The following is a 24,428-nucleotide window of genomic DNA, read 5'->3' as shown; positions in this document are numbered from 1 at the left end:
CACTATTGTCCCCATTTTACAGATGGAGGAAACTGAATATCAGAGAGTTTAAGGTGTTTGCCCAGGGTGTCACAGTGAGACGGGGCAGAACCAGAAATAGCCTCCAGATTCCTCCATTTTCCCCTTTTTAAAGGACAGAAGCTGCTTCGAAGGAAGGAGCTACAATAGTCTCACATCTCAGTGGGCAACTGCCTCTAGGTTATTCCTTTTGCATGTTGCTTTTAACAAAGGGGAAATATAATCTGATGGTTGGAACACAGAGTTTTGGAGTCAGGCATTCCTGGATCTGCCACTAACCCACTCTATGACTTTAACCTCAACGCTTAACCTCTCTCTGCCTCCATTTCCCTATCTGTAAAGCACAGATAGTACTTAGCTACCAATTTTGCAGGTGCGAGGCCTAGAGAATGTATGTAAAGTGCACTAAGATCCCGGGATAATACATGCAAATAATTAATTTATTTCTAATTCCTATGTCCCATAAGTCCTCTCTTAGGAAGAGCAATAATCCAATGATTTATTAGTATAGATGCAATTATATTGCTGGTTTGTCACTCACCTGAATTAAGGCATCTCTCTCTTTTTTTCCAGGGCCGGCAGTCCTTCCTCAGAGATCATGCAGATTGATTTTGAAATTGAAGACCTAAGTGATCAACCTGGGACCCAGCTTATCACGTGGCAGGTTGAATATCCTGGGGATACGACATCTGATCTGGGAGTCTCCAAGATCTACATAAGCCAGAAGGATCTTGTGGGAGTCCTGCCTTTGGCCATGGTAAGGAACTACCCATTACTTTGTGAGGTCTGAATGTTGTTTACAACAATGGCAGCAAAGGTACGTACATTCTGTGCAAAAGGGTAGGGAAGAGCTCCACTCCAATGATGAGGTTTTTCTTAGGACTTGAGTCCAATGTCCTTACCTTGTTGCTAGCTGATCAGAGAAAACCAATTACAATTTTCATTCAAGAGCACTAACAACTACAAAGTGAGATAATTTATTTTATTTCCCTAAAGTATTAAGAATATAATTAATATTGATATTACAATACAAATTGAGTTAGTCAAATCAAACTGTTAACAGTAATACAATTTCAAATTGGATAACTACGAAACGTTCAACTTAAGACCAACAATTGGTCAAGTTATTGCATGAATGCACCAGTAATCAAATCACAAAGCTAACATAACACAAATGATTAAATTACTTATTAAACTTGCAATCTCTATGGGGTTTATTTAGCAGCTTTAACTTTCCCTTGTGGAAAGAATAGGCTAAGATGCAATTTTTTTATGTATCCCAAGTGATTCTTAGAGATCTATGATAAGATTTGCTTTAAACATAGGTTAATCCATTCCTAATGGTACCTTATACTCTGCATATATACACACTTGCTATTACTATTAATGGACACCCCCTCCCTCCAAAAAGACTGGGATAGGTCTTTCCTGGTACACATCCCTGCATAGGTGTTCAAATGTCCTGTTAAGGAGACAAAAAGAATAAAGTTCCTTAGAAAAAGTATCTGCTCTTTAGCTTGCTGGTCTTGGATGCTTCATAGTCAGTCAGGAGCTGCCATTTGGGAAACCAGGCAATGTCTTGTGTACCATCACACAAGTAGGCGTTCTCCTTTTAAGGTGTGTTTTCTTAGGCACGAGTTTGTCTCCTTCCCAGATAAGTAAAATTAGAGACTAGCAGGAAGGGATTATTCTACCCAGATGATCTCAAACCCTTGTGTTTAGGTGAACAGCTAAGACTCTTGACTGTTGGGACCTGTTGTCTTCCAGGTCATAACCTATGACCCATTGTCCTTTGAGTTACAAAATACAAATGTAATTCCTTACCTATTCACATGTCTCAAGCTCAGATTTCCTCAAGATGGGCCAGGCTTCATAAATAAAATGAGAAGAATGTGCAGAACTGTCACCGCATCTGGGATGCTGGGTGAAAGGTTATTTCACTCTCACTCAAAGCTGAAAGTCAAGCTGCTTCATTAACTTATTAAAAATATAACCAAGTAAAGTCTATCCTGTGTCTACATGAGTATGTACCTAGATGTTCTACACGAGTATCTCAGTAAAACTGCTTCTGACTCCAAAGCTGTCTCATTTATTGCTGAGTGTGTGCATAAAGGCTTCCACAGTTGCCTGCAGAGGGTCTAATCCTGCTCCCTTTGAATTGAGTTTTGCTGTTAACCTCAAGGAGAGCAGGGATTGAGTGGATGGTCATGGCATATTCTAACCTCACGCCTATCATAGCACAAAAGGGTGTCCTTGGGCACCAAATTCAGCAAGGTACTTATGGACCTGCCTACCTTTAAGCACACCTATACTCCCATTGTCACCATTTAAATCTAAGCCCTTGCTTAAGCCTCTTCCTGAACTGGAAGCTTGTATTGCTTTCGAACAGTGGCTCTGATTTATGTGAGGGGCAACCAGTCACAATGTGTCACTTTCCAAAGAACTGTGAAGTACTTGGAGAATGAAAAACACTATGTAAAACCAAATATCTATTTTCCATCACCCTGCTCACAAGGATAACTCCATAATCACTATACAGAGAAGATGCTTCAAAAAACGTGTAGTTCTTTGACCTTGATCTCATCTAAGAAGACACTTGGATGCTCCAGAGTCACACTGGAAACAATGTAGTGTGTGGTTCCTCCCCCCCTTAAATTACCTTACTGTCAGGGTTGAAGTATAATCATCTAAGATTTGATTGCCCAGTGTCTGCTCCTAGATCATCAATTAGAAAATATTGACACGTGTTATTATTTAGCACTGAAAGAAAAATAAAAATCAATCATGAAGTGTTTAAAAATAAAACGAACTTGGATTGTTGCCTAGTGACAGCCAGTTAATTATGATGCCATTAGTGAAGGTTGAGGGTGTTGTTGTGCATGTCAGAACTACACATAGCTGATATAGGCTATTATTGTAATTTACCAACTTTAGAACAACTCAGATGTCATTCTGATGCTTTATTTCACCAAATAGTATTTCACTTCTCTCTCTCACACACATTTTTTTTTAAACGGCTCTAGTTTCCAATGCTGCAATAGATATCGTAGTGGAAACAGCTGCTTCCATCTGGGATTGTGGTCACCTATCACATTCTAGCCATGTTTTTTATAAACGCATTGCTTTGCAGGAATGTTTTCATATGCTAGTTCTCACTGTCAAGTAGCAGGTGAGCTCTGCCAGTTTGTTAATAACTGAGGGAGGCTTGAGGGAAGTTGGATCCAGATCTGAACTTCCACAAAGTTCGGAGGTATTCAGAGCTGAAACCCTAGATCTGATCTATTTTATATAATCTGTATTATTGGGGGGTGGGTATGCACCATGTCTGGATGAAAGAATGTGTTGCCTTCCTAGCAGTGCCAGCAGAGGAAAACACTATTTCTGCCTATGTATGTCCATAACCCAAAACATAGCTGGGTAGAGTTGATCCTATGTTTTTGGTCAACCAATCTTTAAAAAAAGAAACAACCATGTTCCTTGTAGTTGGTGCAAAACAACCAGTACTCTGTCGTCACTCGACAGATAAACGGGACAATGTGTTGTCAATAAGTCTAGAATTGCATATTCACTTCATTATGAAGTCTACAAAGTTAGCAGCAAATGACATTTTGCAAGGCAACAGGTGTTTGGGGTAAAGGGTGACAGAGGAAGCATAAAGCGACAAAGAGTCCTGTGGCACCTTATAGACTAACAGACATATAGGAGCATGAGCTTTCGTGGGTGAATACTCACTTTGTCAGATGCATGTAGTGGAAATTTCCAGAGGCAGGGCCGGCTCTAGGCACCAGACGAGAAAGCATATGCCTGGGGCGGCACATTGTAAGGGGCGGCATTCCAGCCAATCTTGGGGCGGCATATTCCGGCTGCCCTGCCGTGGTTTTTTCTTTCTTTTTTCTTTGGCAGCCCAGTCCGCAGCTCCGGAGCCCCCATCTAGCTCCCTGCGCTCCACCAGTCCCAGCCCAGCCCTGCAGGGGCACGGACCCCGGCCTGGGGACGCAGGAACTAGTGATCCCCGGTGCTCACTGTGCCACCGGGCTCCCCGGGACGCGCCACTCCCTGCCGCTGCACCGGGCTCTGCCTCCCGCGCTGCTCTGAACCCGGCTGAGCCAGCAGGAGAGGCACCCCAAGGCTGGAGGGGGGAGCCCCTCTCACCCGGCTGCGAGCGGGCTGCAGCGCCTGGCTGCCCATGGGTGGAGGGAATGTGCGGGCGCCGCCCTTCACTCCCCTGCGAGCCGCCTTTACCTCCCTCCATGCACTCCCTGCGGCTGCCATTTTTTTTGCTTGGGGCGCAAAAAACCTAGAGCCAGCCCCTGATAGTCTGTTAGTCTATAAAGTGCCACAGGACTCTTTGTCGCTTTTTACAGATCCAGACTAACACGGCTACCCCTCTTGAGAGGAAGCATAGATATATGGCAGGGGTCTCATGGTTACTGACAAACTGAGGATAGAGTTAACCTTCTTTGTATTATCTGCAGTGTTTGTGAAGAATCCCAAGGGTATCACAAATCTGCAAACCTTTGTAGTACCTCACTCTGCACTTAGTTAATGATGGTTCAGGTGCAAACCTTTCAATATGTGTAACTCTTTGTAGTCTGGCACTTCAGATTTCCCTGTGACCTTGTCAGAGCCAGGTTGGGGGTTTTTTGGGGGGAGGGAGGGGCGCAGGGACGGAAATAACAATTTTTTTTTTAAATAAAAACCATATTAGCCAAAGTCTGCTGTTCAGGGAGAACAGCAATGAAAGCAAAACTGTTAAACTGCTCATATATTTCTGTGAGTTGGGACTAGCTCAGGTTAGCATTGTTGGCATTCATTATTTATGGAGCATGTAATTTCATGTTTGTAAATACCAAAATGCAGTGCAATTGAACCTGGTGATTAGAAGCTAATCTTCAAAAGAACACTTTTACATCTTAAAATGTTATACTTTTTTTTAATAGACTATCACTTAATACCCTACAACCCTTTTCTATTCTGCAATTTCTTTTTTGATTACTGTCATGGATTTGTGATTCCGTAACAGCAGCATATCAGTCAATTTGCTGAACTGTATTTTTTAAGTTAGAAATCTCTAAGAGAAAAGATAATTACTTTCTGATTAATGCATCTGACTATAGATTCTATCCTGGGTCATATCAACATTAAAATTTATTGGAAATTTCCTATCTCCATTAAAATGATTAGGACCGTTGCTACAACAACCTTACCTTTCTCCAATACTGGGTGCAGTTTTCTACAAGAAGCCAGCATTTTAACTTTTGGAACTCCGGCAGGACTATTCCACAACAAGCATAACAGGGCTCTAGGATACTGATGAGAGAAGCTGTGCCATGCATATTATGGATGTGTGGGTACCATAAAAAACAGCCCCTTCTGACACTTTACTAACTAAGCCCTTTCTAATTTTAAAGTGTGACAAAATCCATTTAGGTAAGTTATGCGTGAGAGCCAAGCATGCTCTTGCCAGTGGGATGAGAAGTAGCACGGCCGAAGACTTGTTTTATTCAGCGTGCGTTGCCCGAGCCTTACCTTGCATTGGAATATTAATTTGCACCCTCATTTGGAAGTTGGAATGTGTGGGGAACAATGCCCTTTTAATCAGCTTTTTAAAATGGGACATTAGTGCTGGGTTTCCACACAGCATCTGAGTCTGTGGTTTAAAAAAAAAAAAAACAGAACCCCAAAACAACTCCTCAGCAGTTCAAGTCCAGTTCCTTAGATACAGTTAATAAGCTCGAGCTTCATCTCTGCACACCCATTCAGTCTCTTCAAATATGCTGGTAATGATCCATCCGTATAATCATGGACCTTGTCAATTCCTTTAAAATCCTTGGAAATGTGAAGTTAAAGTGGTGGTAGTGCCATTCATTTGTTACCTGAAATCATCATCCGAATCTTCCTCGGTAGAATAACACCTCACCCAGAGGTTTGCTGAGCTGCGGGCTGATGATGTACCATGACAGCCGGAGGGACTCGACTCCTGGATTTTCCAGATACAGCATTATCTTTTATTGTCACCATAAAGAATCAGCCTCACCGTTTTTATTTGGGGTTTTTTTTTTTTACCCTATTCCATCTGTTTTGTTAAATAATCCACTACACAATATTTACTGTTCCATTTCTTTTTTATCTTTAAACATCCCACCAGCTATTTTGTAATTATGACATTTGCCTTTTGTCGAACCTCGGTGATTCGGAGTAGAGCGAGAGATGCAAATACCGCTGAAGCCCTCTGTATACATGCAAGTTCATCTCTATTGGACATAGGCAGAGGGCAAGATTAACGTGCTGGTAAATGAATGAGTCAAAATGATTGATTAATCATAACAAGTAAAACAAATCCGTTTTGGAATTGAACTGGGATTGAAATACCCAAATCACCTGACTGCCTCAGTGTATTCCCCAAACCTTCTCCATACTGGAACCCCTTCTCAGTGCATCTAGCTAGCACCTCACTCATATTTAGCAATCTGGGGAGGGCAGGGAAGTGATGCCCCTCTGATCCCTTTTTGTGATCTCCCTGTGGGTCATTGTCTCAAGGCTGAGAACCCCTGTCCTAACTAGAATAGCCAGTTGATTGGTGCTAACCAAACACTACTCAAGGTGGCTCGCTTGAATAACAGTAAGAGTGAAGCCGCAGCAGCATGGGGCAGCACCCGCTGTACAAGCCCACCTGGGATCCTGTGCATGTACTCGAGTGGGGCTAGCCCATGCTGCCAAAGCTTCACCGCTCTTGTTATCCAAGCTATTTAGATCAAAGCTAGTTGGGTATGTGTACAAGTGCTGCAGTCCCCCCTCTGACTGCAGTACAGATGTACCCTCTGTTTCACTCTACTCACATTGCACAAAAATGTCAGCGTGTTGGTTAGTTTCCCTTCACAAATGTCTTGATCGTTTAGCGGGTCTTTTCCAGTTAGTTCTGCTTTGGGGGGCTTTTCCTGGCCAGGTAGCTTGTTAGACCTGCCACTGTGCTGCACAAATCCTATAGACCTATACATCAGCACAGTCAATTATGGAGTCCAGTTGGATCAATAAGACAAATGTAGCTGCCCTGATGCCCATGGTATTATGGTTTAAAGGTGTGTCCTTGGACTAAGTGGTCCTGGGATTCAACTAAATTAGAACCCAGTGCTGTGGTGAACGTGGGAACCATCGTAATATTTTTATGAGCCATATGTATGCCTCAGTTTCCCTACTTGCTTTGTACTGCTATACATTTAGCATAAAGTGTGGATCCTTGGGGTCTGGCACAATAAAGGGGTTACACCCAGGGGACTATTTAAATGCTGGGGCATAGCAGAGACCTTGTAAATCTGTGACAAGTGCCTTCACCTGGAGATTGTCAGACAACAAACAATTACTAATTAGTTCATAGGATGTTGCAGAAAGACTAATGCTCTGGTCCGAGTGGGTGTCAGAAAGAACCAGAGCCATCCCTGGTGGTGGTACAACAAAAGCTACAAGAGTCTCAGGCCATCAACCACTCCCAGAAGCTGATGTTTAGAGACGTAGTGGAGATTAGGTACGGAGTGTTTACATTGTACTGGCTGGTCGTGCTGATGTGTTTATAATCCGGCAAGATCCAGGTGAGGTTAGAGGGGGACTCTAATTCTGGGGATCAGGGTTACTAGTGGTTCTGCAGCCTGTCACGTTGATGTGTATCTGGGGGTTCAGGCTGTGCTGCGTGAAACAGAGCGCTATGAGCTTTTTTTCAGTGACAATGAATAGAGAACTGTATCTTTGCTGGAGAATTCTATAAAACCATGATTCTCATCTCATGTTACAACAGACCCTGTCTGGGAATCTGACGTGAGACCTGGTTTCTGATTTGCAAGTGCTGACCTCTCACGTCTGCAAAAGAAGGCAGGGGAGCTGTGCTTTGAACATATATAAATTGCTGTATAATGTTAACTATTCTGATAAGTCAGATCCTAGGCATCTCAAATTGGGCACCCAAGATTAGTGACAGTAGTCTCTCTGTACCTCCGATCCCCATCTGTAAAACAAGGCTAATACCCCCTCTTCTCACAGGGGTGTTGTGAAGATAAATTCTTTAATGTTTGTGAAGCACTCAAATACTGCAGAAAAGCCCATGAGCTAGAGCCAGGCTCTCAGGTTCCCAACTCTGCCATAGAGAGCATGGAAAGCCAGGACCCCCAATTTGCAAGGCTGCCACAGCGGTCCCCACCAGGTGAGCGGGCAGGGAACCAGCCCGCGAGTCAGCGAAATGGAATGCTATCTGCGAATCAACAAAAACTCATTGAACCTGAACTGTTTTCATTAAACATTTCACTAAGCTCTGTTCCAGCTAAAAATTCCTGACAGATCAAATGAGGTTGGAATCTTTGGAGACTTTAGCTGCTAAAATCGAGTACGTCTCTACTGAGCATGTGTGAACTGTAAACTTTTCTACAAGGTTTATAACTTGGCCAGATGTAGGTGGATTGTCATGGGCATGGCAAACAGCTCATCCCTGACATAAAGGCCTCTCCCTTGCCAAATTTCATGTTCCTGCTCCAAGCCACGGAGAAGATAGAGCTTTTCAAAAAAAGGCCACACGTTGTTTTGCCCATGTTAAAAAAAAAAATCTTTCCCCTCTAGTCTTATTCTCAGAAATAGCTGAATCATTTTGGCTGAAATTAAAAAAAAAATCGATCTGAGGCGTATAACCGGCGTGGAAAATTTCAGCCCAAATGGTTAGTCACAAAGTTATAAGCAGCTGAAAACGGAGTCTCGTGTCGGGTAACCTTAGTGGGCAGTGTCACCAGCCCTGCCTAAATGATGACTCTTCCATTGGGCATAGAATGCTGGCAAAGGAAGGGGAAACAGTTCCATAGACTGTCTTGGATATCAAATGTCATCACTTCCTTGAAGATTCACTACCCCTCATGTCAGAGCCACATGTAACAGAGCTCCTTGTACGATCTGCTTAGCTAGGGAGCAGTGCAAATGCCCCTACTTTCTACGGCAAGAATCTCAGATTGGTTCAACCTAGGTAGAACAGTGGCCATGTAGCCCTGGTTTACCTCGTATTGATCATGCTATTAACATTTCAGAGTTGATCATTTAGTTTTGTTCCTGCCCAGAGCCATCTCAATAATTAAACTCATTGGCAAACAAAGCAGTCTACCTGGCACTAGAGCCAAATGAACAGCTTTCATCTTTTCTAGAGACTAGCAGAACTTTTTGTTCATTTGAGCTTTATCAATCTCAGCTCCTTGTTGATAAATGCCGACATGTCCTTTGATATGCTTTCTTTCCCTTTCACTGAATGCACCAGGGCAGCTCCTAAATTTTATTAGAGTTCAGTTAGTGTGAACTTAAAATTAACCTCATTACTAACGACTTGAAACTGAGGTGGGGAGGAAACTTAATTAACAATGAAACAACTATTGCAGTCTGCCTGGCAGGGGCAATATCTCCAGTTACAACCCTCATGTTCTTTTCTCCATACTAGCCATATTTAGAGTGTTTGCATGGTGAGGTATGAAGTAGCAGCAGCTGCTGAATGTCCATTATTCATCTGATTTTGACCCCTCTTTTAAAATCCAGAAACAATGAAATACCAGCCTCAAAACTGGCAGGTAGGTCTGGAGCTGAAGTAGAATGTTGCCTACTGAATTAGAAGTAAATCAGACATGGAGACTCTTGATTTATGACAGTCTAAAAAGAGAGGCACTTTCCGGAGTCCGGTTTGCTAATTTGTAGCAAACAAAACATAAAGAAGTAGAGGAATCCGATTTTACTTATCTGGGCTCCAACTCAGGCAAGCACCCTTATTCAGGAAAACATTTAAAAACATGATTTAATGCTTTCCTGAATGGGGCTGAATTTAACATGTGCTTAAGGTCTTTCCTGAACCAGAACCTTAATCAAGCTCGCTTGCACAGGACCAAAGTGTAGTTGCACCAACTCAAAATTTTAGAAGGTAAAGATTTTAAATGGCAGAATCAGTCACCTGGTGATATGAAACACCACTATAAAACCACTGCTATTTCCCGTGTAACAGCCTCAAGCAGAACAGTTTTTAAACTTTTAGGGCTGGTGTAATTCCATTGATTTTTGTCGTAATTTAAACCACTACTATAGTATTTCTTTAGAAGGGCAGCTATATAAAAAAACCTGGGGAAAGTGAAGGTTCTCTGTAGCTGCTGAGCACAGAGTTTCTGTCAGTTGGAGCATGTTGTAAGCTTTATTTTTAAAATAAGTTTTTTGTTCTTTAAACTGTTCTGGAGTCTCCTTTGATTTTGCAAGTGGCTGCCTCGCCACAGAAGTTTCACCTGACACTTATTTAGCAACATAAAAATATAAACCTGGGCTACCTATTTATCATTTCCGGAGATGGTCATGTTCTTTTGTCATCATATCCATTTTGTCTGGCAGGCAGTGACATTTAAGCTGTTAAATCTCTTGGAGCCAAAAGAACAAATGTAAGTCTGATATTGTACCATGAGATACTTAATCTTTCGACTTCATCCCGATGTCCTGTTGTTTTGACTTATAGCAAACGTCAGTAGAAAAAAACCCATTTCTACATTCCATTAATATAAGAATCTGGATTGATAGAGCAAAACCAAACTTAATCAAAATGTGCTTATCACAGAGAAAGTATCTCTTCTATAGGAGTCTCAACGCTAAAGTAATTCCGTATAATTACAGATGCCAGCAGTCCACACTGTGGCTAATACACTCCAGGGCTGCTTCAAACTAATAATGTGCTAATGGCCTCTTAAACATGCTTATTTGGAATATTCCATTTATTATTATTTATTTATTATTTTATTTGTATCCCAGTGGTGCCTACATGTCCCGCCTGAGATCGGGGCCCCATTATGCCAGGTGCTGTACAAATACGTGATAAGAGGCAGTCCCTGCTTTGAAGAATGTAGTCTGTACAGAGAAAAGGAGTATACATCATCTGCATTTTACAGATGGGGAATTGAGACATAGAGGGCGAAATTCTGACCCCACTGAAGTCAACAGGAGCTTTGTCATCAACTGTAATTGTGCCAGGGTTTTGCCTAGACAGATTAATTGACTTACCCAAAGTATCAGTATAGGCAGGGCTTCCCAGGGGGAGGGCAAGTGGGGCAATTTGCCCCAGGTCCTGGGCCCCGCAGGGCCCCCCACGAGAATATAGCATTCTATAGTATTGCAACTTTTTTTTTATGGAAGGGGCCCCCAATATTGCTTTGCCCCAGGCCCCCTGAATCCTTTGGGTGGCCCTGAGCATAGGTGCCTGTTTTGAGAAGTAGAAAACAGGAGCCCAGAGTCCTTTATTTATACATTATATAGATAACACATACAGGATAGGCACTGACACCGTAAGCTTCCCTACCTTTCTATTTCACCTCCTTGGCCTTATCATCCAGGGCTGAGAGGCCAGTTCAGCCTCCGTGACCAACACAAGCTGCCCACTGCCAAAACGGGGTCAGATTGCTGTTATTCTTTGTGTTGTATTAACAACAGGAAGCCCCAGCTAAGGTCAGGGCCCCATTATGCTGGGCTGCACCATCACATACGAGATGATCCCTGCCCTGACGAGCAGTCTAAATAGACAAGATCGACAAAGGGGGAGAAAGAGGAAGTATCATCATCATCATCATCCTATGTTGCAGATGGGAAAATGAGATAGAGAGAGATCCAGGGTCTGATCCAATGCCCTCTAAAATCGATGGAAAGACTCCCACTGATTTTGATAGGCTTTGGCTCAGACCCTAATGACATATCCATGGTCGTGCTCTCGAGAACGGAACTGAATGCAGATCTCCTGAGTCCCAATCACATGTCTTAACCACAAGATCAGGATGGCTTTGGTGAGGTGAGTTGTTGTCTGCTCTGGAGCTGGAATGTGAAATTCCATTGGTACATTTGACATAGACTAGCGAATTGTTGAGTACAAGTGGTAATAACTATTGATCACTAATGGCCTAGATTTGAGCTGGCAGCCTAAAAGGAGAAGGCCATACAGGCCACCTGAGCCGTCTAGTCTCTGAAAGTTGTTGAACTTTTATTTTTTTTAAATCCATTTGAAGATCACCTTTAAGAAAAACTGCCTGGAAATGATTTCCTACAGTAGTGGAGAACTTTTTAGTCCCTAACTGATAGCTTCTTGAAGGGTCTGGAATATACTATACTCTGCAGATTTCTAAAGGCTTCATTAAAATTTGAGCCTAGTCTGAAAAGTGACTTTTTTAAAAAATGCTATCATTGACTTACAGATGAAATCTGCCTATCTGACAGTGATATATTTTTCTACTAAATGCCAGCCCTGCAGTCTCCCCTGGGATCTTGAAGTCAAGTTGGATTTTTTTTTTCTGGTTCGGGCATCAACAATAAGGATAATTCAGAACTTAGGCCAAGAACAGCAAAGGTTCTTGGGCTCCTTATCCCCATACTCTACGTCCCACTACAATAAAAAAACCTCAGGCTTAGCTGCCTAGTCCTGTAGGTGCCTAAACTCACTTGGTGCTTACTTTTTTGGAGTAAAAGCTCCCTGGGTGCCCATCTTTCTGCCTTTTGAGCACTGTTCTCTCTAGGTATCCAGGTGCCTATGTCCTACCTAAGCCCCAGAGCGATCCACAAACTAGGAGGAAAACAGGAGCTCCTCTCTGGCCCACTTAATATTTAACTGTTCAATTATTTATTAGATATTAAACAACTTCACTAGGCGGGATGGAAGGAGCCCGACCTCTGAATATCTCATAGCCCAGTGGTTAGAGCACTCTCGTGAGAGATGGCAGATCCCTGTTTAAATCCCTTTCCCTCATCAAGCAGAGGGGGGGACTTTCACAGGAGGTCTCCCGCATCCTGAGTGAGTGCATCACTGGGCTAAAGATTATAAGAGAGAGCCTCTTCCTCGTGTTGTGTGGAGTTTCACAGTTTAACACATGAGTTAAGCAGTGGAGAATCCACCTTCCTTTGGCTTGTTGAGTGCTAGCAGATATAGGCACCTATCTCTGAGCAAAGGGCTTAGGACACACCCTCTTGTCAGCACCTCCCATCAGCGGATTAAGGCAGCTCTCAGCTTAGGTTGTATGGATTGCATTCTAAAGATGGTTCTCTCTCCCCATTCATTGTAGAGGAGCCTACATGTCTAACTCAGGTTTTGTGGATTGTGTGTTGTTCTGTTGATTTTTCTAGGCATCTAAAATTTAGGCATTGTGATGCTTTGCATTGCAACACCCAAGTCCCTTTGTGGATCTGGGTTTTTGTTTACAGTTCTGTGCACATAGGCAGCGGGTATAATAGGCCAAGGGAGGCTAAGCCACTGCTGACCCTGGATACCGGGTTGGGGGTTTTTGCGGTTTGTGAGAGCTGGGAGTGGGCTGGACTTCCAACGGAGGAAGTTTTTGCTTATTATTATGTGCCATGCAGGTTCCGGGATGGCTGAGGAGGTGACGTCTACTACTCAGCTTCCCGGGTTCATCAGCCAGGGGTCTTGGGAGGGGAGACGTGGTGCGTTTCCAATTCAGCAGTTGGGGTAGCCCAGGACTCTTGGCAGCTCAGGCCGGCCTGGGGCTCCTCTGACTGCAGAGTGCGGGGAGGCAGCTTGGGGCTCCGGCAGGTGGGGGGGGGGCGAGGCCTAGGGTTGCCAGTTTTGATTGAACATATTCCTGGAGGTTTCCTCCCATGACTTAATCTTTAATTAAAGATTAATCTTTAATTCCTGGAGACTCCAGGCCAATCCTAGAGGGTTGGCAACCCTAGCAAGGCCCTGGGTGAAAGGGGTGGGGTTGGGGGGAGGAGGGGTTCCACCCACTGCGCATGTCTATGTATGATGCATGAGTCAGATCAGCATACTGCTCTCACTCTCACAGATGTAATGAATCTGCAGAGCTAAAAGGAGCAAAATATTCTAAGTAAATATTTTAGTCAGTAATGTAAGCAGATACCAAGTAAGATGGGATATATAAACCTTTATGTTTCATAGAATAATGGAACCTCTAACTATCTGGGGCTAAGAGAAATGTTTACCATATGCAAATTATTACATAATTATCCATTACTTGTACCTTCCTCTGAAGCATCTGGTACTGGCGCATACTGGGGACAGGATACTGGACCAAATGGCTGGTTGGTTCAGTCCAGTATGTAGGGTGACCAGATGTCCCGATTTTATAGGGACAGTCCCAATTTTTGGGTCTTTTTCTTATATAGGCTCCTATTACCCCCCACCCCCGTCCTGATTTTTGACATTTGCTGTCTGGTCACCCTACCAGTATGGAAGTTCCTATATCACTGCGCACAGGGAGTAGTTCTAGTAAAGTAAGAAAGTGACAATTTTTCACAGTTGCTTTTCAGAGTAAAATTGCCTTTTAAACTTGTTTTGGAATCATTGCCTGTCTGTTGTTATTATTCACGTGCTAGACGCTGCCCTTGCCCTGAAGGGCTTCTATTCTAAAAATGCCAACAAATAGACAAAGGTGTGGGGAGCTAGTGCAGCACTTTGTTTTGCGTAGAAATACCGAATTGAAAATGTAACGCATGCATTTAGCATAAGGCAACAAAAGGTGATTGCTTTTTGCCACAGCAAACAAAAATATTCTTTAGATTTTTTTTTTCCTTTTGGGGTTGAGACCATGGTACATTTACCACTAGAAAAATTAATAGCTATTGTACTTCTGCAATTAGCCACTTAGCTGACCTGTTGAATAAGCAATGAAGAGACAACCGCATTAATTACTTGTTAAACCACAAAACAAGGGCAAACAATTAGCAACACAAATTCCCAAGCAACGAAAGCCATTTAGAAAGCACAATTCCAGTTTAATAGAATTCCGTTTTCTCCTTCTGAATACTGTAGCACAACAGAAAAAGATTTTGTGGTTGTTGTTATTTGCAGGCTTTAACATAGGAGCTTAGAAATCTCATTTTTGTATTTGGGAGCTTCAGTTGCCAGCTGACTAATACTGTAATCACCAGTAATGATATATGGCAACAGGCACCCAGTTTTTGCCTGAATAGGGAATTGAGTAATGGGCGCTTGGACTGGCTGCTGGCAAAGCTGCTGACAGCACAGCAATTTGATGTGGAGCATTGAAAATTGGGTCTTCCTTGAAAAGCAGGAGCAAACACGGGTTTATTTTTCTTATAAATTAAAGCCGAAGAAAAATGGTTTTGCATAACAGCGCCTGTTCTTTCATAAGCGAGAGTTACATACGTTCTGTCTGATTAGAAGCACTCAGATTGCTTTTGTTTCAACCCAATTCCTTAGCCCTGCCAGGCTTGCTGTGTTGCTTTCAAGGTGCAGACTGATTAAGGCCAGGGAAGTATTACGGCGGCTGGGATCCTGAGGCTGGAGCAAGTAGTACCCTAAACTCACTCCTTATTTAGCAGATACTTAACTTAAAAATCATGGGCAGATCACCCCTGTGTTACTGCAGTCTCACACAGCTGTAAATCCATTGGTTTTAGTAGAGTAACACAGCTATAAAACTTAAGTAATACAGAGATTGTCAGGGTTCCCTCCCCACTCTGAACTCTGGAGTACAGATGTGGGGACCCCCATGAAAGACTCCCTACGCTTATTTCTACCAGCTTAGGTTAAAAACTTCCCCAAGGCACAAATCCTTCCTTGTCCTTGGACGGTACTGCTGCCACCACCAAGTGAGTTAGACAAAGATTCAGGAAAAGGACCACTTGGAGTTCCTGTTTCCCCAAAATATCCTCCCAAGCCCTGTCACTCCCTTTCCAGGGGAGGCTTGAGAATAATATACCAACCAAATAGGTAAACAAGGTGAGCACAGACCAGACCCTTGGGTTTTTAGGACACTTAAAACCAATCAGGTTCTTAAAAGCAGAACTTTATTATAAAGAAAAAAGTAAGAGCAGCACCTCTGTAAAATCAGGACGGAAGGTAATTTTACAGAGTAATAAGATTTAAAACACAGAGGATTCCCCTCTAGGTAAAACTTCAAAGTTACAAAAAACAGGAATAAACCTTCCTCTTAGCATAGGGAAAATTCACAAGCTAAAACAAAAGATAAGCTAATGCATTTCCTTGCTATTACTTACAATTTTTGTAATCTTGGACGCTTATTTCAGGTAGGGTTTTAGGAGATGGTTTTTCCTGCCCTGGTCCCTCTCTGTCTGAGAGAGAACAACAAAGAGAGCACAAACAAAACCTCCCTCCACAGATTTTGAAAGTATCTTCTTCCCTTATTGGTCCTTTTGGTCAGGTGCCAACCAGGTTATTTGAGGTTCTTAACCCCTTACAAGTAAAGGAGGGATTTTATGCTACCCTTAGCTGTATGTTTATGACAGAGGTAAATCTGGCTCCCACGGCCAAGATTTTCACAAACAACTAGTACTGTTAGGTGCCCAACTTGAGGCAGCGCAAAAGGCCTGATTTTCAGAGGGCAGGGACTCAGCACTTCCTGAAAATCAGGCCCTTTTAAGGTCTCTCAAGATGGGCCCCCAAAATCACTAATCACTGTTAAAAATCTTGGACCTTATCTTTATATTTGATGCCGGGGATTAAAAACAATTATTAACAAGTCATGGTGATCAATATTGAAAGAATTTTTAAAAATCAATTCACTTTTCCCCAGGTTTGCTGTTTGCTTAGTGTTATTGAACTGCAGGCAGATTGGGTGTATAGAAAATAGGTTACTACAATCAGTGTCACTTTTGTTTCGCATCAGTTTCACTTCCAGCTCTTATGTAAGTGTGTGGCTCAACTCTGCCATATTAGGGTTGCAAAAATTACAATGAAATGCTTAATTACGAACACGACATGATTTTCATTGGAATTAAAAAATTAAATGACTGGAAGTTATCTAATTTTTTCAAACTTAGGTTTGGTAAAATCAAAGTTTTGTGAAGCCTGAATTTCATATTTAAATTGACTTGATAGCATCCCTTTACATGCATACTAATTATAACATTTTTCTGTTGCTCATGAGTGTATCTTTCTTAACAGCACTTGAGCAATTTACACAGCAGATCATTTCATACCAAATAACTAATTGAAAAGTACAAGAGACCTCTGTGGAAATACGCTGGGTACCCAGTTGAATAACCTACCAATGAAGACACTGAACTAATGAATTTATTATAATCAGTTGTTGGGAGTTAAATACCAAATTGCTTCATAATGAGAAACAATTTATTTTAAAGTGGTTCTGCGGTTGGCAAAAAAAAAAAAAAAATCAAAGTCTGCAAATATGTGTAGCAAAGAACAATTTGCCTTTTGTTCCTGAAAGCTATATTCATTGGCATCATTGTGAGGCAGATTTTTTGGATGAGCAGGTAAGCATGAAAAGGGCAGTTGAGTTTGTCGTGGAACTGATAGATCTAAAAAAGCAGACACTGATATGCAATTGAGGAAAATATCCCCTTTACAAGCTGTGATTCAAATAAATGCCATTGCTCGTATTCAGTAAGCTAAACTTAGCATTCAGATACTCCTGTATTATCGTTCTGAGTTCTTCTGCATCTGGAACCTCCCAAATCCAGCTCCTGGGTCAGATTTTCCATTTCTCTTGGCTTGACCACTACTTTTGTCCATTTCTTCCTGTATGCGTGGAAGGCCCTCCTCCTCTCCAAATGAATCCATAAGGCCCCTACCCTCTCTTCCTTCAGATTCCCTCCTTAAGATCCACTTCTACCATGGTGCCCATGAGAAATTACCAACTGAGAATGGAGCTACTAGTAACTGGTTTGTTTCTTTATTTACTGTTGCTTATAATTAAAAAAAAAGTTAGGGCTTTTCAGAGGAACCTAATGACTTAGAACCATTTAATTTTATGCATAACTCATCTACATAGCCACATTTTCTGTTTGTTTCACCCACTTCTTGTCTCTTGTCTCAAATAAAATCAGAAGATCTTTGGGACAGGGATTGTTTCCCCCCCTCTATTTCTGTGCAGCACATAGCATAATGAGGGGCTGATCCTGACTGGGGCCTCGGGGTACTGTTGAAATATAAATAATAATTTCTAATGCCCCCAATCTCACATGGGTTTAACTTTACACACTATGAGTAGGTTGCAGTGCAGGAAGTTAAGCATGAACATAAGCCTTTGTGGCATCAAGGCCTAAGATAAGAATACAAATGAGAGCTGACAACTTGACTGATACACCAGGAATTGAACCAGGGAATCCGGGAGCTAAAAGTTTTAGCAGCTATACCTTGAGCTAAAGTCTCCCAGTAGCAGCCTCATATCTTCTTGGGCACAGAGGCGGGGACAGAGGAGGGGACCTGTAACACCCACTATCCAGTGGGTTACACATACACACAGAGAAAAAGTTCCTCAGTTTTAAACAGTTCCATAGGCTAACTCATAAGGGACTTTTTGGATAATAATGTTTAGCTCATCTATTGTAATTTTCATACAGAGATCTCAAAGCACTTTACAAAGGTGTGTGGTATTATTATCCCAATTTTACAAATGGGGAAACTGAGGCAAAGGGAGGCATGTGACTTGCCCAAGGTCACCCAGCAGGCTAGAGCCACGAATTGAACTTAGGAACCTGAGTCCCAGTCCAGTGTCCTAGCCACTAGGCTACACTGCCTACTAGAAAGTTTTCTTATTTTTCTGGAACTCTGCATTGTTGGATTGTGAGGTGGCCCACCTGAGAAGACCTGCAGATGTTAGATAATAAAAATCTCCAAACAGGTTTTATCCTGCGAGTTTTCCACTTTATTTGTTGTGGTACAACATACTCTTGTTGAACCACATCCAGGACCCATCAGTTTTATGTTGAGAGAGGCCACTGGCCCTTGAATTTTAATTGTCCTCCCCATCCCCCTTGTTGGTTGTTGGAGCTCTTCTGACCAGACATACCAAACCTGCGGGAAAAAACACAGAAATTGGGCTTGTTTTTGGCTTAATTGGCTTGTGAGTTGCTTGTTGGCTAGTTTTTGGATTGTGGCTTGTTGCTTGTTTGGCTTGTAGCTTGTTGCTCCTTTTTTTTTTTTTTTTTTTTTTTGATCGGCTTCCAGCAAGCGGGGGCAAGCAGGGGCAAGGGGAGAGAGAGTCAGGTGTGCACAGTGGGCCCACCCCAGTCCCAGACTGCACGCCAGGGGGATCTAATCACACAGAGTGTTGGCGTTCTTAGGGATTGGCTTGTTTAGGCCTTGTTTTAAAATTCGTTTAGCTTGAGTTTGGGTTTATTGTGAAAGTCGGGGTGCGTATTTATCGCATGAACGTTGGCAACTGTGCTCCTGACAGTAGTTTATGCCTTTTGGCATAAATGAAAGGAATGCTTCTTTAATTGATTCCCTGCAGATTAGTGGTTTGAATAAAATATAGCAATAAAAAAGAAAGAAGCAAACTCTCCAAAATATTGAACGGGGGAGAGACAGCCCTTCCCACGAAACAAAACCCAAGTCATCCTCTCTCTGAAGTAGCTCCACAGATTTTGTGGTGCTGCTTAAAACGAGCCAGCATCCATTTCTTCAACTTTCTAACATGAATTGTTTTTTTGTTTTTGTGATTTCGAGGTACTGCTTTAATTTTGTCAAGGATTAAAGCTTTGGAAATTATTTATTTACAAGCCATGAAAATCTCCCCAAAATGGATTTTTACAAGTGTGTAATTGGATAATTTGACAACTGGTAAAATGAAGCCCCAGAGATCTGGAATTACACTTCACTAAAGAATAGTCATTCTTCATGTAAAATTAATTTGATTTCATCTAGATTACAAGCAGTAATAATAGTAGTCAATTAGGTGAATTATTCTCTGACTTTTCCAACCTTCTTTTAATTGGCAGCCATTCGCATTAAAAGAGTTTCTTCTTCATTGTCAGATAGCATCAGATGCAGGAAGCAAAACAGAGGATGAGGCAGATTGATGTGGTGGTTGGAGCATTGGCCTAGAATTCAGAAGATGAGTTTAATTTCCTGTTTACCCACAGGTTTCTTTGTGACTTTGGGCAACTCACTTTTATCTCCCTGGGTTCATTTGTCCCCTGCATCTGAACTCCACTCAGGAACAGTCAGGGAGCAAGTGATAGAACCCTGATACTCAGAAGCAAGGCCTTGATTTAAGTTATTAAGCTGTCCCTGTGCAACTCTCTTATGCCTTTGACATAAGGTTCCTCAGAGATCTTGTGTCAGTGGAGAATTGGATGTAGTGTACCTTGCTCTGCCATGGCCATGCCGCCTCCCTTCCCCCCCACCATACCAGGACGTGAGATTCTGGCACCAGAGGGGGTGCAGTTGCCTTTGCCAGCAGAACACTGGCAGAGATTGCTTTTATCCAGAGGGGATTCTCCAGGGGCAAATTCTGCCGTTTTAGTTTCACTCGGCGCTGTGGTGAACTTTGCAAACCAGAGAATCTGCCCCCCGGTGTCTGCAGATGGGGACTGTGTCTTACTGCATGTATGTACAAGGAGAGGCAAGAGGTTAGTAATTGGCTGCTCAGATAGGCAGGACGGAAGCAGAGGAAGTGATTGTGATCCAGAGGTGTATGTGAATCCCAGTGCAGCTCATGTCATGGATAGAGAGCCAATCTAGTCCTAAGAGATGAAGAAGAGGCTGATGGACTGTGCAGTGGGATATGTTAAGGTGAGTAGTAAGTAGATAGGTGGGAACGGTGTGAGCAAACAAACCATAGCAGACTGGTCCCATCACCTTGGAACAAGGACAGAAGGTTTGCCTGAGAGTAAATCAAATGGAACCAAAGTATCCCTAACTAGTGCTTGTGTTTAGCAAAAGCAAGACAAGGGGGCTTGTAAGGAGTCATTTCTTTCAGAGGTTTGTGACCTTGAAGGAGCCAAGGAGGGAAACGTAAGAGTGGAAATCTCAAGATTTCAGTGCACCCATCTCACTGTTTAATATTCACTGATGTCATTTCTAACAAGAGGAGGATAAGAAAAAACATCAGAGTTAGGAAATAGTTGGATTTTAAAAGTTGACATTTAAAGAGACTAAATTGTAGGCATATATGAAATGTAAATGTGTTGGTGGGGTGGTGGGGAAGGGAAGATTCTGATTCCTTTTCATACCACTTACTAGCAGCTCTATCATAAAATAACAGAATCACTACCCTGGAGTAGAATTCTGCAGAATTATTACTCTGGAAATGCAGTAGCTATAGTTCAAAGTGGCTTTTTTCTGCAATTTTAAACTTATTTTTCCTAAACCTGTCAGCCCCAAACAGTGTGGAAGAAAGTATTTAAACCTCTCTGTACCTTGCATGCAAATCGGTCTTCTTGAAAATAGATTGTGGGTCTGTCAAATGCTCCAAACCTGCAGTAAAAATATTGTAAAAGGACAATATATGGAAAAACAGTGGAGCTTTGTAAAAGTCAAATGCTTGTAAAAGGAATCCCGTTAATTGTAATTCCATATGTAAAATCTCAAATTTTGTGGGGTGAGATCTGTACAGTAGATAGTCTTTGATTTAAAAACAGGCAATTCTTTGTTTAAGTGCAATAAAGGCACTATGTTTTTTACATACAAGTTTCACCTTGCCCTTAGAACAATGACAGGTGGGTGGGGCTAAATTTTCATAGAATCATAGACATATAAGGCTGAAAGGGAACTTGGGAGGTCATCTAGTCCAGAACCCTGAGCTGAAGCAGGACCAAGTATATCCTAGACCATCCCTTCCAGATATTTGTCCAACCTTCCTTAGAAGCCTGTTTCACTGCTTAACTATCTTTATAGTTAGAAAGTTTTTCCTATATAACCTAAATCTCTCTTGCAGATTCAGCCAATTACTTCTTGTTCTACTTTCAATGCGCTTGGAGAACAATTGATCACCTTTAGCATATTTGAAGACTATTATCTGGTTCCCCCCTCAATTGTCTTTTCTTGAGACTAACGATGCCCAGTTTTCTTAACCTTTCTTCATAGATCAGGTTTTCTAAACCTATCATGATTTTATTGCTCTCCTCTGGACTCTCTCCAATTCGTCTTTATCATTCTTAAAATGGGATGCCCAGAACTGGACACAGTTCTCCAGCCTCAATGGTGCTTCAATATTGCCAAGTGGAACGGGACAATTATCTCCTGTGTCTTATATATGACACTCCTGTTTATCAACCCCAGACTGATGTTAGCCTATTTTGCAACTTCATCACATTGTTGACTCATATTCAGTTTGTGAGCCACTATCACACCAAATGTTACTGGAATTCCTTATAGAGAAATCTTCACTGATTTGACACCAGGTACCAACAAAAAGCTAGGACATCTGGGTGGAAAAGAAACCTATTAACATTCCCAACAACAACTTTACATTCCCAATGTAAAGACATGCAGAGATACACACATCTGAACAACTGTCTCTGTCATGTACAAAACCAAAAGAGAACACTAGAGTTGGGCAGGAAATGGTTTTCCCATCCTGTGAGAATTTGAGATTTTGAAAAAAATTCCTGTATCAAATTGGGACAAAAAGTTGAAATCTTGACATTTTTTGCAAAATATAATAATCTGACACACAAAAAGTTATATCAGGTCAATTGTAACATTTCACTTCAATAATTTCAAAACATTTTGTTTCAGTTTTAATAAATCCTTTCAAAAAAGTCAGTACAGGATGTCTTGATGGTTTCAAAACTTTCTCAAGAGTGGGAGATCCGTCAAAATCTGCCCTTTCCTGCAAACAGTTTTGGTGTAAAAAAATCAGCATTTGCCAATGAAAAAAATGTTTTGTTGGAAAATTCACCACCTGCTCTAGAGAACAAACATTGAGATTAACAAATCAGGAGAATAAATACTCATGGAATTAGTTAAGAAAGTGCAGAAAAAATCCTGTATAAAATTTCCTGAATCCAGGGAAGTAAATTGAGACCAAGGTCCCTATACTCTGTTATATGGTGTCAGAATGAAACATTCCAACTTTTTCAGATTATCTTTAATCCAAACAATTTGCTGAAATTGACACGAATTCACAAAATGTTTCAGTTGACCCAAATCTGCATTTTTTGCTGGGAAAAAAGTGTTGGTAAAAAAATTCTGCCCAGCTCTATTAGACCAGAAGGTATCCAGGGTTAAAGCCATAGATAGATTTCTGCACTGGCTTGTCCTCTTCTAACCCTTAATGGAATTGTATGGGGATATCAATGCAGAATTTGGCTCATAGCATCTGTTGTGAACTCCAGAAACTCTAGACCTAAAGGAGGATTGAAAATGGATTTTTCTGTATTTACCACTTATCAGGAGCACTGAAGTTGCTACATGGAGCTTGCATTCCTACTGCAGCAAACAGGCTGCGACCTAAAATGTCAGCACTCTTACCTGCAGGGTGACCTGATTTCATCACTGTAGTAAATACCTTTGGGGCAAAACACAGTCCAGAGACCCATGCCCTCTGTCGGCACATATATACCAGGAGAGCTTAAAAATCCCTTAGTAATTTCTGCCTGTGGCTACAGAGAAATGTTTTCCCCTGCTTTCATAGTTCCAGCAAATCCCCTTTGTATACCATGACTTTAAATATTTCAGTGTGTCCATGTAAAACAGCTGGTTATAACTAGAGCCAGCTGGGAATTTTTTGATTAAACATTTTTCATCAGAAAATGCTGATTCATACAAACTGATTTTTTGCCTCAAGAGGTAGATCACATCCCCGAATAGCCACCCAGCTCTGTGCTTCAGAGCATAGACTTTAACTGGGGTCTCTCACATCCCACATATGTGCTCTAGCTACTGGACTCTTGATTTCCACAGTGTGGGTTTGTCTCCTGGTTTTTTCATTAAAAATTTCAAAAGGTCTCTTCCATTGCATTGCAGAACAAACAAATTTGTCAACCTCTGGGATCTTTTTGTTCGGTGTTTGTACAGATCCTAACACAATAGGGTCTTGGTCCTTGGCCAGAGCTCCAAGGTAATATGGTAATACAAGTAACTAATAACAACCACCTTATTTTTTTCATAAACCAGCCCTAGTTAGCATCTGCAATGTCTGACTGGCCAAGGAAATCCCTTTGTTCATTAGATGGTTTTGATACAGTCCTGTCTGGGAATATGCTTATATGTCTCATCTGCTACATACAGCAGTTGGTGATGTAGTTGCTGGTTTTCTTTTTATACTAATTTAGAATCTAAAGTATTTCTTGTTACATTCTAGATTATCCAGTTTGCTGCATGCCCATTCCAATTCAGTGAATTTGTAATAGTTTATGGTTAGTTTTCCAATGGGGACTTCATTGAGTAGATCTTAATTGCTCAATCTATAAAACTTCTTGCTACTGATTTTTGACAGTGAATAGTAAATGTGAATCTTCTAAAAAGAGGTCAACAACTTACTGCACCATGATGTTCAGGACATCTTCCCTATAGCATGCACTCATGAAGCATGTCAATAGGTACTTAGTTTAATACTATGATATCTATCTTTTTGTAAATCCAATATCTTAAGAGCATTCTGAGACAAAGGACAAACTTCCCCATAAAGACACTAAATATTATATTTATATGTAGTCACAACAATGCCAAGCACATTGGA

General features: G+C 41.7%; 1 protein-coding gene across 1 annotated transcript in view; it reads left to right on the top strand.

Moving 5' to 3' along the window:
- The window catches only part of TMEM132D (transmembrane protein 132D), a 418,546-nt gene that overhangs the window by 277,522 nt on the left and 116,596 nt on the right, over nucleotides 1-24,428 (top strand). Inside the window, exon 4 of the mRNA XM_034791463.1 lies at nucleotides 592-775. Coding sequence (XP_034647354.1) covers nucleotides 592-775 — 184 coding nt within the window. The remainder of the gene's footprint in view (nucleotides 1-591; nucleotides 776-24,428) is intronic.

This window comes from Trachemys scripta, chromosome 15, assembly GCF_013100865.1.
Source record: "Trachemys scripta elegans isolate TJP31775 chromosome 15, CAS_Tse_1.0, whole genome shotgun sequence".
Classification (NCBI taxonomy): domain Eukaryota; kingdom Metazoa; phylum Chordata; order Testudines; family Emydidae; genus Trachemys; species Trachemys scripta.
Note: the sequence above shows the minus strand (reverse complement) of the source record. Positions and strands in the feature narration are given on the sequence as shown.